Source organism: Panthera leo, chromosome A3, assembly GCF_018350215.1.
Source record: "Panthera leo isolate Ple1 chromosome A3, P.leo_Ple1_pat1.1, whole genome shotgun sequence".
Taxonomy (NCBI): Eukaryota; Metazoa; Chordata; class Mammalia; order Carnivora; family Felidae; genus Panthera; species Panthera leo.
This window is the reverse complement of record NC_056681.1, coordinates 76,298,294-76,325,973: the sequence shown is the minus strand read 5'-3', so window position 1 is coordinate 76,325,973 and position 27,680 is coordinate 76,298,294. Positions and strand designations below refer to the sequence as shown.

The 27,680-nt window shown below is 35.6% G+C and overlaps 1 protein-coding gene across 3 annotated transcripts in view; it reads left to right on the top strand.

The window, feature by feature from the left end:
* FANCL (FA complementation group L) overlaps positions 1–27,680 on the top strand; it is a 91,035-nt gene that overhangs the window by 19,536 nt on the left and 43,819 nt on the right. For all 3 annotated transcript variants that reach the window (XM_042932333.1, XM_042932334.1, XM_042932335.1), the window contains 3 exons: positions 7,455–7,555; positions 21,882–21,978; positions 26,792–26,860. In XM_042932333.1, coding sequence (XP_042788267.1) covers positions 7,455–7,555; positions 21,882–21,978; positions 26,792–26,860 — 267 coding nt within the window. The remainder of the gene's footprint in view (positions 1–7,454; positions 7,556–21,881; positions 21,979–26,791; positions 26,861–27,680) is intronic.

The window sequence follows — 27,680 nt, the reverse complement described above, 5'->3', positions numbered from 1 at the left end:
TTGCTGTCCAGTTCTCCCAGCACCATTTGTTAAAGAGACTGTCTTTTTTCCATTGGATGTTCTTTCCTGCTTTGTCAAAGATGAGTTGGCCATACGTTTGTGGGTCTAGTTCTGGGGTTTCTATTCTATTCCATTGGTCTATGTGTCTGTTTTTATGCCAATACCATGCTGTCTTGATGATGACAGCTTTGTAGTAGAGGCTAAAGTCTGGGATTGTGATGCCTCCTGCTTTGGTCTTCTTCTTCAAAATTACTTTGGCTATTCGGGGCCTTTTGTGGTTGCATATGAATTTTAGGATTGCTTGTTCTAGTTTCGAGAAGAATGCTGGTGCAATTTTGATTGGGATTGCATTGAATGTGTAGATAGCTTTGGGTAGTATTGACATTTTGACAATATTTATTCTTCCAATCCATGAGCAGGGAATGTCTTTCCATTTCTTTATATCTTCTTCAATTACCTGCATAAGCTTTCTATAGTTTTCAGCATACAGATCTTTTACATCTTTGGTTAGATTTATTCCTAGGTATTTTATGCTTCTTGGTGCAATTGTGAATGGGATCAGTTTCTTCATTTGTCTTTCTGTTGCTTCATTGTTAGTGTATAAGAATGCAACTGATTTCTGCACATTGATTTTGTATCCTGCAACTTTGCTGAATTCATGTATCAGTTCTAGCAGACTTTTGGTGGAGTCTATCGGATTTTCCATGTATAATATCATGTCATCTGCAAAAAGCGAAAGCTTGACTTCATCTTTGCCAATTTTGATGCCTTTGATTTCCTTTTGTTGTCTGATTGCTGATGCTAGAACTTCCAGCACTATATTAAACAGCAGCGGTGACAGTGGGCATCCCTGTCGTGTTCCTGATCTCAGGGAAAAAGCTCTCAGTTTTTCCCCGTTGAGGATGATGTTAGCTGTGGGCTTTTCATAAATGGCCTTTATGATCTTTAAGTATGTTCCTTCTATCCCGACTTTCTCAAGGGTTTTTATTAAGAAAGGGTGCTGGATTTTGTCAAAGGCCTTTTCTGCATCGATTGACAGGATCATATGGTTCTTCTCTTTTTTTTTTGTTAATGTGATGTATCACGTTGATCGATTTGCGAATGTTGAACCAGCCCTGCATCCCAGGAATGAATCCCACTTGATCATGGTGAATAATTCTTTTTATATGCTGTTGAATTCGATTTGCTAGTATCTTATTAAGAATTTTTGCATCCATATTCATCAGGGATATTGGCCTGTAGTTCTCTTTTTTTACTGGGTCTCTGTCTGGTTTAGGAATCAAAGTAATACTGGCTTCATAGAATGAGTCTGGAAGTTTTCCTTCCCTTTCTATTTCTTGGAATAGCTTGAGAAGGATAGGTATTATCTCTGCTTTAAATGTCTGGTAGAACTCCCCTGGGAAGCCATCTGGTCCTGGACTCTTATTTGTTGGGAGATTTTTGATAACCGATTCAATTTCTTCGCTGGTTATGGGTCTGTTCAAGCTTTCTATTTCCTCCTGATTGAGTTTTGGAAGAGTGTGGGTGTTTAGAAATTTGTCCATTTCTTCCAGGTTGTCCAATTTGCTGGCATATAATTTTTCATAGTATTCCCTGATAATTGTTTGTATCTCTGAGGGATTGGTTGTAATCATTCCATTTTCATTCATGATTTTATCTATTTGGGTCATCTCCCTTTTCTTTTTGAGAAGCCTGGCTAGAGGTTTGTCAATTTTGTTTATTTTTTCAAAAAACCAACTCTTGGTTTCGTTGATCTGCTCTACAGTTTTTTTAGATTCTATATTGTTTATTTCTGCTCTGATCTTTATGATTTCTCTTCTTCTGCTGGGTTTAGGCTGCCTTTGCTGTTCTGCTTCTATTTCCTTTAGGTGTGCTGTTAGATTTTGTATTTGGGATTTTTCTTGTTTCTTGAGATAGGCCTGGATTGCAATGTATTTTCCTCTCAGGACTGCCTTCGCTGCATCCCAAAGCGTTTGGATTGTTGTATTTTCATTTTCGTTTGTTTCCATATATGTTTTAATTTCTTCTCTAATTGCCTGGTTGACCCACTCATTCGTTAGTAGGGTGTTCTTTAACCTCCATGCTTTTGGAGGTTTTCCAGACTTTTTCCTGTGGTTGATTTCAAGCTTCATAGCATTGTGGTCTGAAAGTATGCATGGTATAATTTCAATTCTTGTAAACTTATGAAGGGCTGTTTTGTGACCCAGTATATGATCTATCTTGGAGAATGTTCCATGTGCACTCGAGAAGAAAGTATATTCTGTTGCTTTGGGATGCAGAGTTCTAAATATATCTGTCAAGTCCATCTGATCCAATGTATCATTCAGGGCCCTTGTTTCTTTATTGACTGTGTGTCTAGATGATCTATCCATTTCTGTAAGTGGGGTGTTAAAGTCCCCTGCAATGACCACATTCTTATCCATAAGGTTGCTTATGTTTATGAGTAATTGTTTTATATATCTGGGGGCTCGGGTATTTGGCGCATAGACATTTATAATAGTTAGCTCTTCCTGATGGATAGACCCTGTGATTATTATATAATGCCCTTCTTCATCTCTTGTTACAGCCTTTAATTTAAAGTCTAGTTTGTCTGATATAAGTATGGCTACTCCAGCTTTCTTTTGGCTTCCAGGAGCATGATAAATAGTTCTCCATCCCCTCACTCTCAATCTAAAGGTGTCCTCAGATCTAAAATGAGTCTCTTGTAGACAGCAAATAGATGGGTCTTGTTTTTTTATCCATTCTGATACCCTATGTCTTTTGGTTGGCGCATTTAATCCATTTACATTCAGTGTTATTATAGAAAGATATGGGTTTAGAGTCATTGTGATGTCTGTATGTTTTATGCTTGTAGTGATGTCTCTGGTACTTTGTCTCACAGGATCCCCCTTAGGATCTCTTGTAGGGCTGGTTTCGTGGTGACAAATTCCTTCAGTTTTTGTTTGTTTGGGAAGACCTTTATCTCTCCTTCTATTCTAAATGACAGACTTGCTGGATAAAGGATTCTCGGCTGCATATTTTTTCTGTTTAGCACACTGTAGATATCGTGCCAAGCCTTTCTGGCCTGCCAAGTTTCAAAGGAGAGATCAGTCACGAGTCTTATAGGTCTCCCTTTATATGTGAGGGCACGTTTATCCCTTGCTGCTTTCAGAATTTTCTCTTTATCCTTGTATTTTGCCAGTTTCACTATGATATGTCGTGCAGAAGATCGATTCAAGTTACGTCTGAAGGGAGTTCTCTGTGCCTCTTGGATTTCAATGCCTTTTTCCTTCCCCAGTTCAGGGAAGTTCTCAGCTATAATTTGTTCAAGTACCCCTTCAGCACCCTTCCCTCTCTCTTCCTCCTCTGGGATACCAATTATGCGTATATTATTTTTTTTTAGTGTATCACTTAGTTCTCTAATTTTCCCCTCATACTCCTGGATTTTTTTATCTCTCTTTCTTTCAGCTTCCTCTTTCTCCATAACTTTATCTTCTAGTTCACCTATTCTCTCCTCTGCCTCTTCAAGCCGAGCCATCGTGGATTCCATTTTGTTTTGCAATTCGTTTAAAGCGTTTTTCAACTCCTCGTGACTGTTCCTTAGTCCCTCGATCTTTGTGGCAAGAGATTCTCTGCTGTCCTGTATACTGTTTTCAAGCCCAGCGATTAATTTTATGACTATTATTCTAAATTCACTTTCTGTTATATTATTTAAATCCTTTTTGATCAGTTCATTAGCTGTTGTTATTTCCTGGAGATTCTTCTGAGGGGAATTCTTCCGTTTGGTCATTTTGGAGAGTCCCTGGCGTGGTGAGGACCTGCAGTGCACTTCCCCTGTGCTGTGGTGTATAACTGGAGTTAGTGGGCGGGGCCGCAGTCCGACCCGATGTCTGCCCCCAGCCCACTGCTGGGGCCACAGTCAGACTGGTGTGTGCCTTCTCTTCCCCTCTGGTAGGGGCGGGATTCACTGTGGGGTGGCGTGTCCCGTCTGGGCTACTTGCACACTGCCAGGCTTGTGTTGCTGGGGATCTGGCGTATTATCTGGGGTGTGTAGGCAAGGTGCACGGGGGCTGGAGGGGCAGGCTTAGCTCGCTTCTCCTTAGGTGATCCACTTCAGGAGGAGCCCTGTGGCAGCGGGAGGGAGTCAGATCCGCTGCCGGAGGTTTGGCTCCGCAGAAGCACAGAGTTGGGTGTTTGCGCGGAGCGAGCAAGTTCTCTGGCAGGAACTGGTTCCCTTTGGGATTTTGGCTGGGGGATGGGCGGGGGAGATGGCGCTGGCGCCTTTGTTCCCCGCCAAGCTGAGCTCTGCCGTCCGGGGGCTCAGCAGCTCTCCCTCCCTTTGTCCTCCAGCCTTCCCGCTTACCGAGCAGAGCTGTTAACTTATGACCTCCCAGACGCTAAGTCGCGCTTGCTGTCGGAACACAGTCCGTCCGGCCCCTCCGCTTTTGCCAGCCAGACTCGGGGGCTCTGCTTGGCCGGCGAGCCGCCCCTCCGCCCCGGCTCCCTCCCGCCAGTCCGTGGAGCGCGCACCGCCTCGCCGCCCTTCCTACCCTCTTCCGTGGGCCTCTAGTCTGCGCTTGACTCCGGAGACTCCCTTCTGCTAATCCTCTGGCGGTTTTCTGGGTTCTTTAGGCAGGTGTAGGTGGAATCTAAGTGATCGGCAGGACGCGCTGTGAGCCCCGCGTCCTCCTACGCCGCCATCTTCCGGAACCCCCCAATAGACTCTCTTTTTGAGTTTTTTATTCTTAGTAGCATTTGCCACGTACTAAGAGCTTAGTTGCAAGTTGTTCTGAGTCCTTTTTTCAATCCTCCTAACAAGCCTCTGAGGTAGGGCTTTGATCAAATGTTTGGGATCAGAATAGATTATAGTCAGTTTCTAAAATTTGACTTATAAATTCATCAACCCTAACTAATAAGAATTATCAAAATTGATTATGAATTTCATCAAAAGCCAGAATATGATAAACTTAAAAAAGATGAGGTGAAGATGTGAAGCATATTTTGGTTTATCCTTGACATTGCAAAAAAAGTCTGTAAGGTTTTTTTTTTTTTTTTTTTTTAAATCTTTTTAGCATACTTTAAAAAAATGGTACAAATAAAAGGACTAAGGGACCAAGGTAAAACTATATATACTGTGTCCCATTAAGCTCTTATTACTAAAGCTAACTTTATTAGGTTGTAAGAACAGCTCTATCGGTCATTTAATTTTGAAGAAACTTACTGGTTTAAAATGTTGACATTGATCTCTGATTAACAATATTCTATTTAGTACATTTGTTACCACGTTTCTCAATAAAATGACTTGCTGTATTTTAGCTTTCTAAAGAAATTGACAGATTGGTGATACTATTGCACATTTGTGAACAGTATACCTAAGAAAATAAGAATTGCATTAGTTTATTTGTTGGGCTGTGTTGTCGGTAATAGGATTCCTATAACATAATCACCAATGAAAGTATTGAGGATGATGTTCAAATGAAATGTGTAGTTATTGAACCTTTTCAGGAAATTGGTGTATCTCCACAGTTTCCTAGTAGTAACTAGGCATACAGGGGAGTTCAGTATATATTTAATATGTGAGCATTTACCTGTGTTTTAATAGAACTCTGATGTGGGTAGGTTTTTTTTTTTATTTTTTTATTTATTTTTTTTTTATTCCTCTTTAGGGCTTAGTCACTAAGCAGCTAAGGCCTTAAAATAGGAAATGGTAAAGTTAGAATTTAAAACCTTTGTAAAGCTTGTGCTCTTTCTACCATGTATCTTGCCTCTTCTCCACAAAGAATGCTTTGCTTCTCTGACTTAGACCTTTTTCTTGTTGTGGTTCTGGAATAGGAGTAACTTGTTTGATTCAAGGTAGAAGGTAGAGTTTACAAATGTCATAAACCTAGGATTAAAATACATCTTTAAGTTTATTAGAGCACGCATGAGCTGGGGGAGGAGAAGACAGAGAGAGAGAGACAGGAGAGAGAGAATTCCGAGCAGGCTCTGCGGTGTCAGCCTGGAGCCCTATGCGGGACTCGAACTCAGGAACCAAGAGATCATTACCTGAGCCGAAATCAAGAGTTGAACGCTTAACCGACTGAGCCACCCAAGTGCCCCCCCAAATACATTTTTATTATCATCTGAACTTATTTTTACCGTCAGTGTATGTGGATAGCAGTATTTAATATTTCTGGATTTAAAAAAAACTTCAAAAGAATTACTGAAGCTGTTTAATATATATGTATAGGAACTACACTGACTTGTTTTCGTAATAACAGGATAATCTTAATAGTAAAAATTTATTTTTATGGACCATCAGGCAACTTACAGATAATGTTAGGTATTTAGTTCATTAAAAAAGCAGCATACTTCTTGTCTAATTAAATCCAAATTGACATTTTGGGCTTTACAAACCTGTTTTCAAAGTTTTGTTGTTATTGTTTGTTTGTTTTTGCTTGTTTCTATCCTAAAGCAGATTTAGAACTGTGTTAATTTCAGTTAATAGTCCTGATTTTGAAATACTGTTTTTGAAATACTGTTGTGTAAAATCTATTCTTTCTGGTATTGTCTCAATTTAATAGTATTCTATCCTTGTTTAAAAAAGTGTAAGAACTTTATATATGAATAAAACTTAACACCTTTTATTAGGGTTGTAGAAACATGATTTTTATACTTGTTCTCATCTGGTTTTATTATTTATTATATCTGACTTCTTTTTTAATTTATTTTTTTATGATCTCTTGATAATCCAGACCACATGTACATCTGTAATTTGCAAGATACATATATTTTCACTTTCCAAATGAGATATTTGTCTAGGTCAGCACCTCTGAAGTAATTGATAATATTCAGCCCTAGCAATTCTAATGATGTTAGTATTGCTTGCAAAAAAAAAAATCTTAGTATTTTTGAGGGTCCATAAACCATCTTGAAGATATCATGGGTGGGCCTAGCAGGGAAAGGAACTGTGATCTAGCCAGATAGATGAAAAAAACACTTAACCTGGTCTGGAAATAATACAGAATGTTAAGTCAGTGAAAGAAAGTAGCAGGTGAATATTTACTGTAATAAAGGAATTTTGTTTGTAAGGGTGTGATTCAATTCAAGCTTTTCTTAAAGGTACATGTTTCTATCAAAACTTCTATCCACAGGAATAGAAAAATGGTGAAGCCTTGGTTTTTTGTTTTTTGTTTTTTGTTTTTTGTTTTTTGTTTTTTTTTTAAACTCTTATCTCTGATAAGCATAGTAGTCTAGGAAAAAATTTGATGTTTCAATGGTATAATAATTGATATTTTCACATAACATTCTGTGCAGCCCTTCAACTTTTTCAGGTTTCTTTATAGGAGACTGGGAGTGATTCAACTGGAATTTCTATGAAAGTAATGGACACTTTGGTTAGCCACAAAGGAAATTTTGAAATTGTTTTGTAATCAGGTACTAACAATTCACTGTCTAGCATTCCACAGCAGATTCAAGTTTTTTCTTTTACACAGGAAGTTGCTTTAAAGAAGAAACAGGAGTTGTGTCCACCACCTCCTCCTCCCCAGTTCTACTCAAGCCTTATTGAAGAGATAGGAATTCTTGGTTGGGACAAGTAGGTCTATTTTAAAATACTTCAGAAGTTTTCTTTTTTTTTTTTTTAATTTCACATTTCAGTCAATGTATTTGCAGTTTTAGCAATTTATACCCTTTTTAGTCAAAGTATTTGATTATAATTAGGGCAACCTATCATTACTGTGGCTATGAATTAAAGGGATATCATGTTTAACAAACTGATCTACAAGGTAAAATACTAAATATGATTTGAAAAAAAAATAACATTTTTATATACAAAATGTTACCATATTTTTATTGAATATAAATGTGTTACTGTTTTAGTTTTGTTGAGGTATAATTGACAAAGAAGATTATAATATTTTTAATGTTTACAATATCATTTTGATTTATATGCATATTGTAGAAGAATTCCTATAAACTCGTTAACATCTCCATCACCACACATATTTGCTTTTTTTCCTGATATTTTTTGGGCCATTGTTCTTGTGGCTGTTATGGAAGAGAGACTTTTAGGAACTTCTCACTGCCATTGTCCCTGACATCACTCAATATATTTACTGCCATTTTCACTGATAGCTTGCTGTATGTTTTCTGTTTGTCTCACCCATTTTGTGTTTTTCTCTCCCATCTGCTTTCATCTGCCTTTATTTGAGATAATCAAGAATTTTATTAGTTTTTATTCTATTAAATTGTTATACATTCTTTTACTGTTCTTCTAGAATTACCTTAGAAATTACAACATACATATAGCAAAATATACATTGTTACTGTTACCAATTTTCTTATAAATCTCCTTAATGTGTTTTCTCATTTCTTTACATGTTGTGTTATTGTTATCATACATTTTATTCTCTATTTAAAATTGGCAAGCTTTTAAAAAAAAAATTTTTTTTTGAGGGAGTGTGTGCATGAGCTGGGGAGGAAGAGGTGGGGGGGGTGGTGGTAGGGGGAGGAAGGAAGGGAGAGACTTTTAAGCAGGCTCTACTCCCAGCGTGGAGCCTAATGTGGGGCTCTAACTCACAATTGTGAGATCATGACTTGAACTAAAATCAAGAATCAGATGCTTAACTGACTGAGCCACCCAAGCGTCCCCCCCCCCAAATTGGCAAGCTTTATGATTCTATTTAAAGTCAGTATACATATATTTGTGTGTATATATGTGTCCCAGAAACAATGATTTCTCCCAGTGTTCTTCACTCTTTCCTGCATTTCTGTCCTTCTGTCTGGAATCTTTTTCTTCCTGACTCAAGACTTTTTTTTAATATTTTTTTGAGATATAATTGACATATAATACTAGTTTCAAGTATACAACATAGTGATTTGATAGATGTATATATCATGAAATGATCACAACAATAAGGCTAGCCAACATCCACCATCACACATACTTACACAATTTTTTTCTTGTGAGGAGAGCTTTCAAGACTTACTTTCGGGGCACCTGGGTGGTTCAGTCAGTTGAGCGTCTCTTAATTTTGTCTTAGGTCATGATCTTAGGGTTCATGAGATGGGGTCCCATGCTATTAGTGTGGAGGTTGCCTGGGATTCTCTCTCCTCCCTCTGCCCCTACCCCGCTCATGTTCACTCTCTCTCTTTCTCTTTCTCAAAATAAAATAAACATTAAAAAAAATTTAGTCTCTTAGCAACTTCCAAACATATAATACAGTAATAATTATAGTCACTGTGCTTTACATTACATAACTGGAAGTTTGTATCATTTTACCACCTTCACTCATTTCACCTCTGCCTCCGGCAACCACCAGTGCATTCTCTGTATTTGAGTTCTGTTTTTTTCTTTTATTTCGCTTTTTCTTTTTTTAAAGATTCCATGTAAAAGTGAGGTAATGTAGTATTTCTTTCCTCTGTCTGACTTGTTTTACTTAGCATGATGCCCTGAAGGTCCGTCTTTGGTGTCACAATAGCAGGATGTCCTTTTTTGTGGCCGAATAGTATTTCATTATATATTTGGTGTGTATAATTATACCAAATTTTCTTTCTCCATTCATGATGTTAGTGGATACATAGGTTGTTTCCATGTCATGGCTATGGTAAATATTGCTGCAGTGAACTTGGGGATGCAGCTATCTCTTCAACATTGTGATTTTGTTTTCTTTGGATGTATACCCAGAAATGGAATTGCTGGACCATATGGCAGTTCTATTTTTAATTTTAGAATGTGTACAGATTTATAATTGCTGTATCTTCCTGTGGATTTTCATTTTTATCATTAAATGTTTCTTTTAGTCTCTGGTAATACTTATTCCCTTAATGTCTACTTTGTTAGATATTAATATACGATTTCAATGCTTTATTAAAATTCTTTTTCCCTATTTTCTTACATAGTTGTTTAAAAATACTTTTCTACTAACTCTCATAATCTAGATCCACCAGAGTTTGTTTTTAATTTTTTTTTTTCTTATAGTTTTCAGTCATATAGTTAGTCCTGGGTCTTGGCATTCCTAGTACTTTTTTTTTTTCCTTCTCTTTTTTCCAAATTGTCTGTCTGCTTTCTTCCTTTTTAGAGCAGTTTAGGTTCACAGCAAAATTGAGAAGAAGGTACAGGGGTTCTTCTTGTACTTTTTGCCCCTATGTATGTGTAGACTGCCCTGTTATTCCCCACACCAAGGTGCTACATTTGTGATAATGGATCAGCTTCTATCCACACATTGTTGTCACCCCGAAACCATACTTTACATTGGGGTTTACTCTTAGGCATGTACATCTTATGGTTTTGGACAAATGTTTAATGACCTGTATTTCCTCTGTGCTCCAAGTATCCATCCCTGCGTTCTTATCCCCTAACCTCTAGCAGCCACTGATCTTTTTACTGTCTCCACAGCTTTGGATTTTCCAGAATGCCTATAGTTGGAATCCTACAGTATGTAGCCTTTTCAGATTGGCTTCTTTTAGTTAGTAATATGTGTTTAAATTTCTTCTTAGTCTTTTCATGGCCTGTTAGTTCATTTGTTTTTACCACTGAATATAATTCCATTGTCTGGATATACCAATTTTATTGATCCATTAAGTTAGTAAAGGACATCTTGGTTGCATCCAAGTTTTGGCATTACTAATAAAGCTGCTATAGACATCTGTATGTAGGTTTTCATGGTTTTTTTTTTCTTTTTTCATCTACATTGGCAAATACCTGGACCTGCTACTTTTTTTTCTTAAGTTTTTATTTAAATTCCAGTTAACATACAGTAGTATGTTAGTTATGTTAGTTAGTATGTTAATTAGTTTCAGGTGTACAATATAGTGATTTAGTACTTCCATATACCATGGGGTGCTTATCACAATCAGTGCACTCCTTAATCCCACCCACCTCCCCTCTGGTAACCATCAGTTTGTTCTCTATAGTTAAGAATCTGTTTCTTGGTTTGCTGCTTTTTTTTAATTTTTAATGTTTTTGCTCAATTTTTTAATTCCACATGAGTGAAATCATATGGAATTGGTCTTTCTCTGTTTCTTCTATTTCACTTAGCTAATACTGTCTAGTTCCATCCATGTCATTGCAAATGGTAAGATTTTATTCTTTTTTATGGCTGGATAATATTCCATTGTATATATACCACATCTTCCTTAACCATTCATCAGTCAGTAGACACTTGGGCTGTTTCCATAATTTGGCTTATTGGTGACAATGGTGCTATAAACATTGGGGTGCATGTATCCCTTTGAATCAGTATTTTTGTATCCTTTGGGTAAATACCTAGTAGTGTAATTGCTGGGTGTAGGGTAGTTCTATTTTTAACTTTTTGAGGAACCTCCATACTGTTTTCCAGAGTGACTGCACTAGTTTGTCTTCCCACCAACAATGTAAGAGGGCTCCCCTTTCTCCCCCCTCCTCCCCAATACCTGTTGTTTCTTGTGTTGTTGATTGTAGTCATTTTGACGGGGATGAGGCGGTATGCCATTGTGGTTTTGATTTGTATTTTTCCCTGATGATGAGTCATGTTGAGAATCTTTTCATGTGGGCCCAATACTTTTTTTTTTTTTTAAACAATAAAGAGTAAAGGGTTTTTCTTTATTTTCACAATAGAATGGCTTGAATACTCTGTAACAACAACAAAAATGTAAAACCTGAAATTTCCTGGTCTCTACTCGATGACTACTTTTTCTTAAAAAAAAAAAAAAAACCCAAAAACAAAAACAAAAACTGGTAAAAGGGGAGAAGTGAAGAAATGAACTTAATTTGCACATATTTTAGTTAATGCACCTTTTCTCACTGACTGTTGCTGGCTGTTCTTCTTCAGTATTTGCCCTTGTTCATTAAGGCTGAGGTGCTATGCCTGATATTTGCTGAGTGTTAGAAATTGTGTATAAAAAAGTTGAGAGGCTCTAGATGAGGATATTTTCTTTGATAAAGTGTTTACTTTTTCATTTGCTAAGAAATAGAGTAGGGGCAGGTTACTGTAATCCTGCTAGAGACTGAACTGGTTCAGGTTGCGTTATATAGTCTTTGTAAGATTCACTGTAGTACGTACTGTTCCCCTCTCTCTCCTAAGCTATAAGTCTTTCGAACTTTCCAGCGGGAGCTAGATGTGTTCATTGGAATTTCTCCCTTGGTAGATCCTAAACTCTTATGTGTGTCTTTTTTTTTTTTTTTTTTCACTCATTTTTGAAAGACAGACAGAATCCAAAGCAGGCTCCAGGCTCTAGGCACAGAGCCCAATGCAGAACTTGGACCCATGAACCACAAGATCATGATCTGAGCCGAAGTCAGTGCTTAACCAACTGAATCACCCAGGCACCCTTTATATGTGTCTTTTCACAATTCCAGTTTACCTCCCAGTTGGAGTCAGTGGTCTGCTTTTGACAATGCTTCATCTACCTCTTGTTTGTTTTGCTTTTAGGGGTAACCATCCAAGAGTTCCCACTGAGAGCCTGGGGATATTCACTGGGGCTTTTTCCCACTAGTGGGAAATGTTAATTAATTTTTTCTTATATTATGAGAGATCTAATTATTCTCCTTTGGTTTTCATTGGCTTTCTGCTTATTTTTTTCTTTTATCCTCTTATCCCTTGCAGTTTAAGGATTTATCAAAAGTTTTGATGGAAAAATGGCCCGAATATTAGGATAAGATCTCTGCCCTACCATTCACTAGATTCTGGCCCTTTATGTCTGTTATTTTTATTTCTCTAACCTTAAGAGATGGCCAGAAATGCCGCTAGGTGGTTTCGTTGTTTTATGTTTTGGTGCCACTTAATGGCGGCTATCTGTGCCCTTCACCCCAATCCTACTTCTCTTGCCCTGTGCCCAGAGTTGGCAAAATAGCTGAGGGAAAAATGGCTGCAGTATTGGCTTACCTCTCCGTTGTTTCTCTTACTTCAGGACGTTGGTTCTTCAAGTTTTGTTGCCTTCAAACTTACTTTCCCCTTGCATCAGGCTGGTCTAAGTAGTTCTCAGTGGGAGTGTAGTTCTGTGGCAAGCTACTCCATTTTAGCCAGAAATGGATGCTACGTGTAACTTTAAATGTACTGTTGGTGGTTTTAGTGGGGACTGGCTAATGTTTATTCATATGATTAGGCATGATTTGATAAGGTGCCATTCATGAATAAGATTTGAGAAAAGCTAGAACTTTTAAATAAAATTTAGCATAACGATGGAGGGGAGAGACAGAAGACAAGTAATGAATTGAGATGAACTAATAGTAATTTGGCTGAAATCATGGAGGTTTGTCTGGAGGCATTGACACCATGGACCTGATCATTCTTTGGATTTAAGGTGATGGAGAAAAATCATGTTGACTTATTTAAAGATGCTTAAATGTTAAGATCTTAGGTGCTTAGAGGATAGTTAGGAATGTAGGGAGGACTTGGGAAGGGAAGCGCTTTTTTAAGTGGATGTGACCTGTTTGGAGGAACTCCAGTAGTAAGTAGTTCAAGAATTGAGAATGCAAATATGAGATTTTTGAATCATTCTTTCCCCCCCCCCCCCCCCCCACCTAACTATTGAATGCCTGTAATGTAAGGCAGTGGAGATCTATAGGCAAGACTTGGGATTCCTCAAGGAACTTAAATCTAATGGGAGAGTCAGCATTTAAGTAGATGATCACAGTAGTACTTAATTATAGCTGTGGCAAGTACTACAGAATATAATTATAAGATTTCCTGAATGCCATTAGCAACAAAGGTATATGAGAAATAGTGCAAGTATTAAAATATTTTATGGAATAAATATCTTTTAGGGACAAATAGAAAGTATTTACTTTTACTTTGCATTTTATACATTTTTCTGAAGTGGGAGAAAAAGAAATGTCTATCTTGGATAACAGAGGACGCCAAAAGGAAGGTTATGAATACCTCTATGATAGCACTGCTTACAACATGAATGCTTGTCTCCCCCTGGAACTAAGATTATTATATACAGGAACTTCCACTTTCGAAGTTTCTGTCATATGCTACTTACTGCTAACTATTTTACATAATTCTTAGTTAATTCTCAGAATAAATTTCAAGATACATATTTTTATGCTGAACTTTATATATAAAATGAGCGTATGTAGCCAAGACTGGCTGCATAACAGTCCTCAGGCGTTCTGTGTGAACGATGCTGCCTGGAATTGTGCTGTGGGGGAGCTCTGAGATGGAGCCTTTATTGAAGTTACCTCAAGTACTTGGAGAGATAGTTTTTATTAGTTTCATCCTCAGTGTGTGACTGTCTCATCATGGATAAAATTGGCCATATGCAAAATTAACCCATCCTGAGAGAGAGTTTTGAAATCTGTTGCTTAGATTTGTGAAAGATCAAAGTTTAATTATAGTGACTAGTGTGCATGATTGAATTAGAATATAGCTCCTGTTTCTGAATCATTTGTTTCATAGTCTTTACAAGTGAGGAATGCGTTAGCAGAAGAGAAGTTGTTTGCATGGATTGTCCGAAGCCAAAGAAGATGTTGTCAGTATTTATTCACTCTCTGGAATAAGAAAATCTATCGATATTATTTTGTGATTTGATTCTTAAGTTAGGTCTGGTATAGTTGGCACACTGATAGTTCTGAGGGTCCTGAAACCCAGTATTAACACCAAGAGTTGAATTGGGCTGTTCACATACTAGAATTGCTACCTTTTGAGATCCTGGCTGGCCAGGTGGCCAGCTTCTTAATGTAAAATATCCCTTAAAATGACGCAGATAGTGATTTGTACAACTAATTGATTTGAATGGATTGTCAGAATCTTAATGATTCCTAGATCATGTCAATATGTCTATATTTTCCCTACACTCTAAGTAATAATCATACAGAGTTTTTAGTGTAATGGTAAAATCTGATAATAAAAGACAACTATTTTTTTAAGGTAATGAAGACTTTGCTGTGTTTTTAAATTAGATATTTGACATCTAATCAGTTCTGTTGGATCAGACATTATAAAAAAATAGGAAAAATAAATAAATAGAATATGATTGAAATCTTTTTTTCTATATTCACATACCTTTTTTATAGAAATGACATTGAGAATTAGTAACTGACCTTAAGTTTGATTGCTATTGTTATAATTTCTGAATTTGTTTCACCTTCTATAACTACTCACTAAAAACATCTAGGTGTCCAAAGGGTAAAAAAATGATAAGGTAGCTATGGGTGACTTTAGGTGTTACACAGTTCGCAAAGGTGAGTGATGCAGAAGGAGGTTTTGATGGGTTTCTATTCACTTCTGCTTGTGTTGTTTTGTAGAATGGCTCATGAAACTGATAAGAATTAAGTAGAGTCCTTGGGGTTTAGCAAGATTTTCTGTTTGTTATTAAGAATGTCCTGACTGAATACTTTTCATTATAAGTGGGTTGACATAAATTAGGATTTTTATCCTTTTATCCTGGCCTCTTTCAGTCTCAGAAGTGTCTCAATTTGGAAGAAATGCACATCTTAGTGATAAAATACCTTATGTTTGTTTTAGTAATCACATGGCCCAGGTAGTTCAGAGATTAGATAGTTCCAACTGGGGGAAGTGTGATCTGATGGTTGTTTTTTGTCAACTAGAGTGAGTAGAATTCCAACTATGTAGCCTTTTCAATTTGTCTTGTTAAAGAGCTGAGTTTTATTAAATTTATTGTGCTGTTAAAAGATTGTAGACATATATTAAGTTGGATTTTTAATGAAGTACCTTATTTTGGTAATGGACTTAATCCATTGACGGCGATATTTTCTATAATTCTCAGTACATTTCAAAGAACTGTATACCTTATTGGCAGAAATGGAGATACTTGTCTAGTTATTGGAATTCATTTTGTCTTAACAAGGGCTTTAATTCTGGCTTATCAGCTGTGTGAACTTGGGCAAGTAATGTAACCTCTTTGAGCCACATTTTCATAGTTTTTCAAATGAAACTAATGCTTAATAAGGATTAAAAAGAAACACATGTCATTTGATTTCAAATAATGCCTTGTGTAAAGTAGGTATAAAGTTGTTGAGCCACCAGTTCACCTAAAAGTGTCAGACTACATAGGAGTTTTACAGCTCTTAATTAGTATTATGATTTAATTACAACCAGTAATGATAATTTCCATTGCATAATGCATAAGAACATAGATGTTAATAAGTATGATTTTCATTTTAAATTACCTATATATTAGAGTGCTTTTTCCTCGTATATATTCAAATCACTGAATAACTGGAAATTATCTAATAGTGAAAAAATTGCATTTTTCTAAATTGGTAAAAAGTTTATAGTATATATTACAATTTAAACAATATATACTCAGTTGTTTAAAACTTGCATATGAATCAATAAATATGAACCAGTCTGATAGCATCTCCATGGTCGTATAATACATACATGCAGAGAAGTTTAAAACTTTCACATTCCTGGGGCACTTGGGTGGCTTAGTGGATTAAGCGTCTGACTCTTGATTTCGGCTCCACATTGGGCTCCTCGCTGGCAGCACGGAGCCTGCTCGGGATTCTCTCTCTCCCCTCTCTCTTTGCTTCCCCCCGGCTATGCATGCATGCTCTCTCTCTCTCTCTCAAACTTGAAAAAAACCCTTTCATATTCCTTAAAAAAAGGTTATTTGGGAAGCAAAAATTTACACGAAGAGGAACAGTGTGACAGTTGTGAGAAAGGCGAAATCCTTTAGGGCTGCAGATGATCTAGGAAGGTTCTTAGAGGAGGTGGATATTGGGATAAGCTTGGAAGGAATATAGAGAGCCTTACAAGGGAGGCAGTGGTAGAAACAAGTTTGTACTGCTGGAAATGTGCCGTTCATCTTTGGACTTTGGAGATCAGTTGTTGACTTAAGAGGATTAATATCAGGGCCAGACTGAAAGGTCTTGACTATTAGCCTAAGGATTGTTTATATGCAAGTGATGGGGACTCCTTGACTGTTTTTGAGCAAGAGGTTGATACAATTTAAAAAGTACTTAGGGAGATTAATTTAGCCATGGGAGGACAGGGTAGATTGATGTATATAGAAGATACAAGAAAAAAACACCAATTAGGGAGGTTTTTTGAAGTAGTTAATGCTTAAACTTGAGGGTGGTGGTAAACATGGAATTGATGCTTTATTAAAATATGAAGGTCTGTAACCTGCCTTTTGATGTTATTGCTGCATAAATGCAACTATTTTATATTATTTTAATTTTGTTTGTTTGAGAGCAAGACAGGGAGAGTGCGACAGAGGGAGGGGGCAGAGGCAGAGAGGGAGAAAATACCAAGCAGGCTCCACGCTCAGCATGGAGCCTGACACAGGGGTGGATCCCACTACCCTAGGGTCATGACCTGAGCTGAAATCAAGAGTCAGACACTCAACCTCAACCTGTTGAGCCACTCAGGCACCCATGCATCTTAGATGTTTAAAGAAAAACTATGTAGCTTAAGCTGTTGGTCAAACTAAGGATAGTGTTACAAAGCAATTTTCTTCTGCTTTTCTCTATTGGTAACATTCAGCTATTAATGTGAATAGCAAAAACCTCTGGTAAGCTTAAGAATTAGTGTCCTTTTCAAATGTTTAAAAAACTTAACTGTCAAGTTTAGTGCCATTTTATTGTAAGCAGTAACTTGTAAAGAAATGTAGCAAATGATAAATACAAAGTAAAGTGCCAAAAATAGAGTTTTTTCTTTAGGTTTTATATTTGTATGTTTACACTTTCTTAATCAATTTTGGATTATGCCTAACTATGTAAGAACACCTAAATATAAATAATAACTTCTAAATATAAATTTTAAATGTGATTTTATAACTTTTCAAAAATGTGAGCTTTTCAAAAGTGATGACTTTCCTAAGTTTATTATTTATATGAATGTATATGTTATTTAAATGAGTGAAAACTGGGGCGCCTGGGTGGCTCAGTCGGTTAAGTGTCCGACTTCGGCTCAGGTCATGATCTCATGATCCGTGAGTTCGAGCCCCGCATCGGGCTCTGTGCTGACAGCTCAGAGCCTGGAGCCTGTTTCAGATTCTGTGTCTCCCTCTCTCTCTGCCCCTCCACTGTTCATGCTCTGTCTCTCTCTGTCTCAAAAATAAATAAACATTAAAAAAAATTAAAAAAAAATAAATAAATGAGTGAAAACTACAGTTATTCCATATTGTCTAAATTGAGATACCCAACTTTACAATAAAGCAGAACATTTGAAATAGGCTTTTTTTAAGAAAAATTGATTTTAATGTTACTTGTTAACAGTTTATTACTTTTTTCCCCCTCCCTTAATATCTCTTCCATACACCAAACGATAAGATACTATTCTTATTGTGGATAGAAATACATTCTGTTAGTAAGGGTACAAGCTAAGGTGCCATTAACAAAGAGAACACCGAATTCTCAATTTTCACACAAGATAGAATTTTATTCATCTCTCATTTAACAGTTGAGAGGTAGGCAAGGTGGTCAGGAGGGAGTTCGTGGCTCTGTTTGGTCCATAAGGTCATCCAGGAACTCAAGTTTCTTTGTTTCTCAACCATCCACCCTGGGTGCATTTTTTTGTTTGTTTTTAAGTTTATTGATTGTGTGTGTGTGTGTGTGTGTGTGTGTGTGAGAGAGAGAGAGAGAGAGAGAGAGAGAGAGAGAGAATCCCAGGCGGGCTTTGTGCCATTAGCACAGAGCCCGACGTGGGGCTTGAACCCTTGAACCATGAGATCATGACCTGAGTCAAAATCAAGAGTCCGATGCTTAACCGACAGCCACCCAGGCGCCCCACCCTGGCTGCATTGTTAAGTACAGTAGTTATTAGCCAAATGTGGCTATTGATATTTATATTTAAATTACATTAAAAATTCAGTTTTAATGTATCTTAAGTTCTTCATAGCTACATGTGGGTGTTGCTGCTGTTTTGGACAGTGCGGGTATAGACTACTTCCATCCTAGCAGAGGTTCTGTTGGTCAGAGCTGCTCTGAGAGCGTTGTTCTTGTCTGCATGGTCTTTGCTGGCTTATGATGGCTTAAGTTCTGGTGTACAGGTAGGGAGAATGAGAGGAGTAGGGGGAGGGGAAGGTGTGCTTTTGTTACAAATGATTCAAGAGATGCACAAATCACTGCTTACAGTTCATCGGCCAGATTTAGTGATATGCTGACATCCAAGTGCAGCTGGAAGGACTGCTAGCTGTCAGATGTACCCTGCCAAAATTTGGTTTAGCAAATTTGTACCCAAGATGTTAATAATTTAGAATAAGGTTTCTTCCTGTCCCTTATACAAAGTAGACAGGCATCAGCATGGGTAAAATGCTTAATTTTAAATGACTATGCCGAGATTAACCTGCAATTGCAAACATTGTTTTGATACTTTATTTGAATTACTTCTTAAAGTTCAGCAGAATTAACGTTATGATCATTTTGAAAGCAAGGCCATATCTAATGTAGTTCCTCGGTCTTAAACTTTGTGGGAAGATAATTTTTTGTGTAATTGCATAAAGACCAGAACTTTTATTTCTATCTTATTTTATAGATGTTCAATAACTTTTAATATTTTGATGCTGAGCATCAGTGTGAAAAGTACTGGTTGATGATTTAGTTTTTCCTTTTCCCTCCCCACCCCTCTTGTTCTCTCTGTGTCTACATATTTATCATGATTGTAAACTACTTAGGGCTTATAATAAAGAGCAGCAGTCTTTTTTTTTTTTTTTTTTCCTCCACACCATTTTGTATCCCTGCTCTTAGTCTTTAAGATAGACACTGAAATGTTCATATTCACTGAAATGTTCATGTTCACAACTTCCATATTTCTAAATAATGTGCCTTATTCAATATAACTTGATTTATCAGTTTTGGAAATTATATACTGATTATTATAGTAGAAAAGGATTTGGCTCGCATACTACCTTTTCTCTCCCTTTCTCACTCTTCTTTTATTCCTCTGTTAGCTTTAATATTTCTCAAACTTCTTTCATGTCCCTTCAATTAAAGATGGTATCTCTTACTCTCAAATTAGCAATTACAAATTTTAGTGTCCCTAATCTTCCTTCCTCATATCTTTTCCCTCTATCTCTCAAGTTGTGTCCTCTCTTCCTTTTAAATTGCCGTGGTCAAATGTATTTACATTAGTTTCTATAACTATAATTAAGTCTCTTAGTTTTGTCTGTTGCTGGATTCTAAAAATCATAATTAGCAGCTAAATTTTTAATGACTACATAAATGCTCTTCACTGAAAAACTAATGGTGGAGCAATTACAGTTTTTGTCGTCGCTTTATTGTTTATAACTTCACTTAAAATTCCCTCATTCCTTTTTGGTTTCTTGCATTTTTAAAATTTTTTTCTTAATTTCATCTTGTATTTAAGTCATACTTTCTATTCTCCGTATTATACAAACTTTCCTTTTTTTGCCCACTGTCAACCCTCTGGAGCCTTCTTTTCTTCCTGTTCTAATCTGTTTTGTCACCCAGTGCTTTTCTAACCACTTTTCATTTTTATAATAGCTGTTGGAAATTTGTTTTGTTAATGTTTGTTCCTTCTTGTTCTTTTTGTTAACTGTTTATTTGTAACTTTTTAAAATTCCTTCGTTCTGTTTTGATTAGTAGAGAATATGAATGCATGTCTCAACGTCTTGAATCTGAAGTGTCAGCGTTTTTAGAGTCAGAGCCTTAGAGTCATCTTGATGAAACATGTGATGAAGTCTCATGTTCTAAACTGTCGGGGGTAGGGGGTTGGGGAGATGTTTACAGATATATAACCATTATTTTCTTTTACTTACAAGTCATTAATATTTTAATGTAAATAGTTTTTTTCTAGAATAATTTTGCTTTCATTTATTTTCTAGGACCCTAGACTTTGCATAGTTTAGGATACATATTTCTTCTGTTGATAAAGACTGTTTTGTTTTACTTCTTATTCTATTTTTGAGGATCCGGATCTTCAGACTTAGATCTATTTTTCATTACAAGCAGTGTTCCACAACTATTGCCCAGCATTTCTTGAAATTGACCTATTTTACCATTACATCTGGCTAGTGACTAGATGGCATATAGTGATGTTAAAAGAAATGTTTCCTAGGTGAGGAGGCTAATGTTAGTTCTGAACTCTAATGGGTCTCACCATCAGTCTGGGTGATAAGTTGTGCAATACTCTTAGGCTACTTTTTATCTTTACAAGAGAATAGTATTGTAAAAATGTCAAAAAATATCCACATGCCCAGTTCACTAGTAAATATACTGCTAAATTTGAACCTTTTTGGCAGTAGCTTATACTACTCAAGGGACCATATTTTTACAGAATGATGTATTTCAAAGGGTATTGGTTTCCGTTGTAGAAAATTCATGCATTTAGAGCAACTTAAAGCCAGAAACAATTGTGCTTGTGCTGTGGGTTTAAAATATTAGTCATCTTGAATGCATGTCCAGGTTAAATGTCAGAAGCTATATATTGCACAAAAAGAAAATTTATTGTTACCAGATTGGACTGTACCTGTGCTTATATAACCTTTTCCTTAGAGCATCAATTGAGTATATGAACTAATATCAGCCAGATTTTTGTACACTAACATTATTGATAATAAAGCAGAAGTTCATTGAAGAGAAAAACAAATAAAGGAAGCACAAAAGTCTCATACTGTATGAAACTACAGAAATGGATCAAAGAGTTTGACAGGAAGTTTAATGTGTACATAAGTAGAAGCTGACAGCAACATGCTGTGTGTGCCAAAGGTTCCAGTGATGGAAAACCGAAACATAGTGCTCACTGACCACAGCATGAGCCTTGACACACATTGTAAATAATCCAGAGATCTATGACTGCATTAAGCACCAGGCTGGTGTATTAACGGCAGTAAATCTATAGCTGCATAAAGGGCTGGCATGCAGAAATTCCTCGGATTAATTTTTGTAATGGATTAATAGGAATACAGCAAATATTTTCATTTTGAATTCTACCATCCTTTAACCTCCCCCTCCCCCCCAACTTTGCCCTCCCTAGCATGATCATTTTTTATTTCCTTCTACTCACCAGACTTGTATTTGTGGATACCTGTCTCAGTACCATCAAGTTAAAAGCTGAAGATGCTTCTGGTAGAAAGCATTTAATTACTCTCAAGTTGAAGGCAAAGGTATGTGCTTCATTAAACTGTTATGGTTAGGAAATACTTTGTGAAATGAACCCTGAATGTTTTCAATGTAAAGAGATGCTAGTTGCTTCCAAAAAAAAAATATATTTGGAAAGCTCCTAAAACTTACCCCTCAAGTTTCCAAAAGCATAGACATAATTTCATGTCACTGTTCAGTGCAAATTGGATCAAAATATAGGCTTCATAATAAATATTACGGATAAGATTCAGCAGTCTCCATGTGCCATTTGTAATGCTGTACAAAGAAAAAACTTGAGTTTCCACTGTCCCAAGTAAAGTTTCACTGAAGTCTCTTGTCTTCAGCTCTGTGAATTACATTTGTAGTTCTTATTTCTGAACATCACTCAGACTCTGAAAACACGTCCACATGCATTGCTTTTTATTGCTTGCTTGTTTTGTCTGAAATTTTACTCCTGTATTTTAAGAATTTGCAAAGGTTATGCCTTCATTTGTAGACTCTTCACAGGTTGGTGATCTGTGATTACTTACTAACTTTATTGGCACAAAACATAGCTGTTTCATCTTTATTTTTTAGTTCTAGATTTTGAACTTTGAAAAATAAGTAGAATAAGCAAGTTCAGCATATTAATCATTTACTTGGTAATCACTAGGGAAACATTAGAATTTGGGAAAACTAGGACATTTAACTTTTTTTGTTTCTAGGAATCATCAATCAACTCTATTTCAGAAGATTGTAGTGATGAAAAGATCAATTGTGTTTGTCCTTTTTAAAAATGTGTCTGGCATTTAAGCTTTCCATGAGAGAAAATATATAAAGCTGTACTGGGTGACACAGAAAAGTTGGTATCTTATAATGCCTCTTTATCAGACAAGTTGAGAAATGACTTTCTCTTTTTCCTCACAGAATATTCAGGTATAATTTTAAGATTCATGACTGTTTAGTGTTGAAAAAATTAGTGGCATAGAAATCTTCTTTGTAAAAGAAGATATTATGGATAGTTTTGTTAAGGTGAAAAAATTTTTATTTTCTTTTTAAAGGTGTGCTTGCTTGCTTTTCTCTTTCTTTCTTTCTTTGTTTCTTTTTTTTTTTTTAGATCAGGGAGAAATCTTATTTTATTTTACCACTAAGGGTCACATACCACTAGTGGCAAGGGTTCTGTCATTTACTTCAAAGTTTTATTTGTTTATACTTTGTACTTGATAAAAGTTCCTTTGCCACTGTGAAGACCAAAATGAAAAATTTTAAATGCATCTCATCCTTATTCTGGGTGCTGGTGGGGTAATGTTTTTTTAATAGCCTGATTTTTATAAAAAAATGATTTTTTTTTACTAAGGAGACGATGCTTTACATCAGCTCTGCCTGTAGCTACAAGATTTTGTTATTAACTCTAATTAATGACATTGTTAGTAGTATTGAGAGTGAGGATGTAGCCACTAGTATGTTCCATCCTGTTTGCTTTTTATTACATCTTTTTTGGGTAGACAAGGTGACACTTAATATAATTTCTGTGAAGAATGTTTTCAAGTGTCCATATTTACAGCATCAATAGCTGTGAAGCATTGTTATGGATGTCCTGTCAAGAGAGACTAGAAAGCTTTTTTTAAATTAAGGAAGGAATTAAGAAAAAAACTATATCAAAAAAACCCAAAAAAAACCAGGGTGGAAATGAATGAATCTTATGTTGGTATGATTTTATTACAGTCCTTAATTGTCCATTTAGTTCAGTTTTCATAGACCAAAGATGTATTTTAGATGTGGTAATTTCTTCTTCTTCTTCTTCTTCTTCTTCTTCTTCTTCTTCTTCTTCTTCTTCTTCTTCTTCTTCAGGAGTATTTGGGACTTTCAGATAACTGAAGCTGTGCGTTAAGAGTATATAAGGCAAATATCATAGCTCAAACTAAATTTTAAAGAGTCAAGCTGATTAAAAAAAAAAGTAAACCATAAAGCACGCTTATCTTTGCAAATATACAAACCTTTATTTCTTGTATCTGATATTTTTTGATATATAGTAAAAGAACACATTTATTTTTTTGCTTAAATACATATTCTCCCAATTCTGCCATTCCCCCTCACTGTCTCCAACCCTCAAAGAAAATATTAATTTTAAATAATCACTCTATTAAGTAAGTACATAAATCAAAAAAGGGAAACAGTTGAATTTTGTCACTTTTCTAGGTGTATTTCTACGCAGTATTTACAATACCTGGTGGACCAGAGCTTCCTTGGCTTTGGCCAAGGGCAGAACTACTTGAAAACCAAATCACATGTTTCAGAGGCTGGGCACTCTGTCTCTGATGGCTGTTTCTGTAATTTGCTACAGTTTGTATGTATTTACTTGGCGGTAACCTTGCTGCTTAGATGGTCCAATCACAGAACACTTGGGTTAAAATTTTCCTTAGAACAATATGCTACAGAGTCTAAAAAATACCATATATGATAAAAATATTTACTTAATATGCTATGATAATTCTTTTATAGTTACTGATTTGATTGAATTGTTTCAAGTGAGATTTTAAAAACTGTTAATAAAAATGATTGACCACTTATTTTTTAATTAATGCCCCTTTATGTGGAGCTTTTGTTGTCATTTAGACTGCTAAAGTAAAACTTGGCAATTAGTCTCTGGTTTTATATATACCTATCTATACAGCTTCCTATCAAAAACTATCTGAATTTTGATAAAGCTGTTTCACAATATTGCATTAGTCATCTATGTTGTAGTTAGTGCTACCACACAAATGATTCTGAAATATCTAGGATCCTACTTCATAATTCATGTTAAGTCTTCCAGAAGTATATCAGTTTGCTTTTTAGGTTCTGTATATAATTATGTATAGTTTCTTATACAAACAAAATCGATGTTGAGCATGAATATAACATACACTATATTTGCATTTAACTTCTACAATAAAGTCACCTACAGATAGATCAGTCTAATTTATTATACTTGTATGTCTGCATAATTATACATAAAAATATATTTGAAAGATGTTCTTATCTCAAATTCTAAAATTCTGTGGAGACTCATTTATGGATATGGGATCATATCAAATTTATTCTAACTCTTTTTTAACTATCTGTAGGTCTCTTTCTGTATCTGTCTGTATATACTTATTTACTGAGTCCTATTTGGATTAGGATCATATTTTCTTTTAAAATAATGTTGCTGTATGTACTAAATGACTTCCACATTAACAGCTGTTTTCCTTTGTTCATCTACTCTCAATACAGTAAACATTTCATTAACTTTGTACTCTTCCCTAGATTGATGATTTAAGTTAAAGAGTTGATATTGTTCATTGTCGGGATGAGTAGGAGATAAAAAGCAGCGATTTAAATTGAACTAGATACTCCATTTTTGACCCATGGAGGTTTCAAGTGTGCATTATTATTTTTACAGAATCTTAACATGCTAGAGGGAAGAGATGTTATAAGACTTTTAGTTGTGTCTCATCAATTTTACATATCAAACAGCCAGGGAGGTTAAATGACTTGTCCAAGATCATACAAGTTAGCAGAACTAGAAATCAGAAAATTAAGGTCTCTGCCTGCACTTACTTTGAGATAATCACAGGACTTGTAAAAATGGCATACAGATCGTTTTTGTAGTGATTATAACAGTTATAATCTGAAGTACTTAGAATCTGATATTTAGAATTGTACTAGAGCTCCCTCAGTCTCAGCCTGACCTTCTTCTTTTTTCCTTTTCTCCAAATTAAATCATTATTATATTTTTATATGATTTCCTGTATACTTTCCTTTGTGTTACCAGTTCTGTGTAGTCAGGTACCATCAGAATTTGTTGATAATCTTCTTTTTAGCAAACCACATATTATAACTAAATGTTAATTCTTTTCAAAACATTGACTTTGGATGGGCTGGCGTGTGCTAAATACTGTAGTGCTAATTCTTGGAACCCATTTGCTTATTCAGCGAAGTAGTGAAAAAAGTGGAAGTCTAAAACTTCTTTTAAACATTTTCTCAAATGAGAGACAGGTTTTCCCCAAACTCATTTTCTCTTAGTAAGTTTTGCTTTTTAATGAAAAAAGAAATGAGTATTTTATAATTACATGTGACTTTCAAGAATCCAGAATTGGATTTTACAGAAATCATGTAGTACAATTCTATAATAATGAAATTGATTTTAGGAAAAATTGCCTTTGTCTTTCTTAACTTGGACATCTGATTTGTCCTTAATGACTGTCACTTTTTGTGTGAAGGTATTGAATTAATTTTCTCTTTATCAACCATGAAAAGGTTTTTCTTAAAGCTATTACTTCTATTTTTCCTTAATAACCAGAAAGCATTTCATTGCTTCTTTTTATTTATGTTCTTGCTAAGAGTAATTGCTTTGTTGTGGAAAATACTTCTCTTAATTGATAGCTTATATTTTTTGTACATTTCATGATTCTTTTAACAGATAGAGCATTTTTAAATAGTGACTGAGACTGAGATTAAATTTTAGGTTGAAAGGATATTAAATACCAATCAGTTTTAAAGATGAAAAATCTCTTGTTTTAAAGAGAAAGAAACTGAGATCCTGTGTGGTTCTCCCCTCAGCTTACATTAACAGGTGACCTGACACTGAATTAATTCATTATTCTTTACTCAAAACCCAGTGCTTTGGCATCCCAGTCACCAAACTTTGTACCTCCTGAGCATAACTTGACTATTAATTAGCTCTTGACATTTTCTATAAGAATAGAATCAAAATATTTATATATAATGCGTTTGAATTTATAATAAAACTTTTCCTATTCAGTTTTTCTAAGATACTTCGTGTGAAATTACCACACAGAAGCAAAAATCACCTGATTTTATGCTTTTTTGTAGTACCCTGCAGAATCACCAGATTGTTTTGTGGATTTTCCTGTTCCATTTTCTGTTTCTTGGACACCACAGGTAAGTTGTTAAATTTATTTTAAGTAGCTAAAAAGCATAAGTGGCCTTTATAGGTTATAGAGTGTTTTTTTTTTTTCTTTTTAGGTTTTTTCCTAAGCATTTATTTATAAACAGAACTTTTAGAGTGATTTTTTCCATATTTTCTAGTGGTTAATATCTACTTTCTCCCTCACCTCACATGTAAACACACCATCCAGTATTGAGATGTTTATGCCTCATAGTAGATAAATATGAAGGTCTAATGACAGAAATTTTCCTTTAAATTTAAATCATAAAGAACTCTGTAAAGCCGTGAGCAGTAAGTGGAAAGTTGAGTGGATTTTTCAGATTGCTAAAAGTGTTAATATTGATGGCATAATATCAGAGAATCATTTTTCATAGGAGAATGAGTTATGACTGAAAATACAAATCATTTCTACTCAGTTTTTATTGTTATAAAGGAGTTCCCATAATTCATCCCTGAACTTAGATTATATTTTTGTGTGGGCTTTGGAACATTCATACTTCATGTACAGAATGTAGGAAATTCTTGCTCCTGCTTGTGTCAATTTAATTTCTTAAAAAGTTGGTGATAATTTAACAAGAGGATGAAATTAGAAGTGCAGTGTAAACAGCAACATTATGTAGATACAAGGTGGTATGGATACTAGTCGCACCATCGTCACCATGACGTGTGTGTGATTTTTAAAGATCTGACAGAGTGGTGGTTAGACTCCAAGAACAATCTAATGATGACAGGCAGGGTCCTTCTTTCACCAAGTAAACTGTGGCAGTTGATAGCAAAATGGAGAGAGCATTTCTATTCTTATGCAAAGAGGGG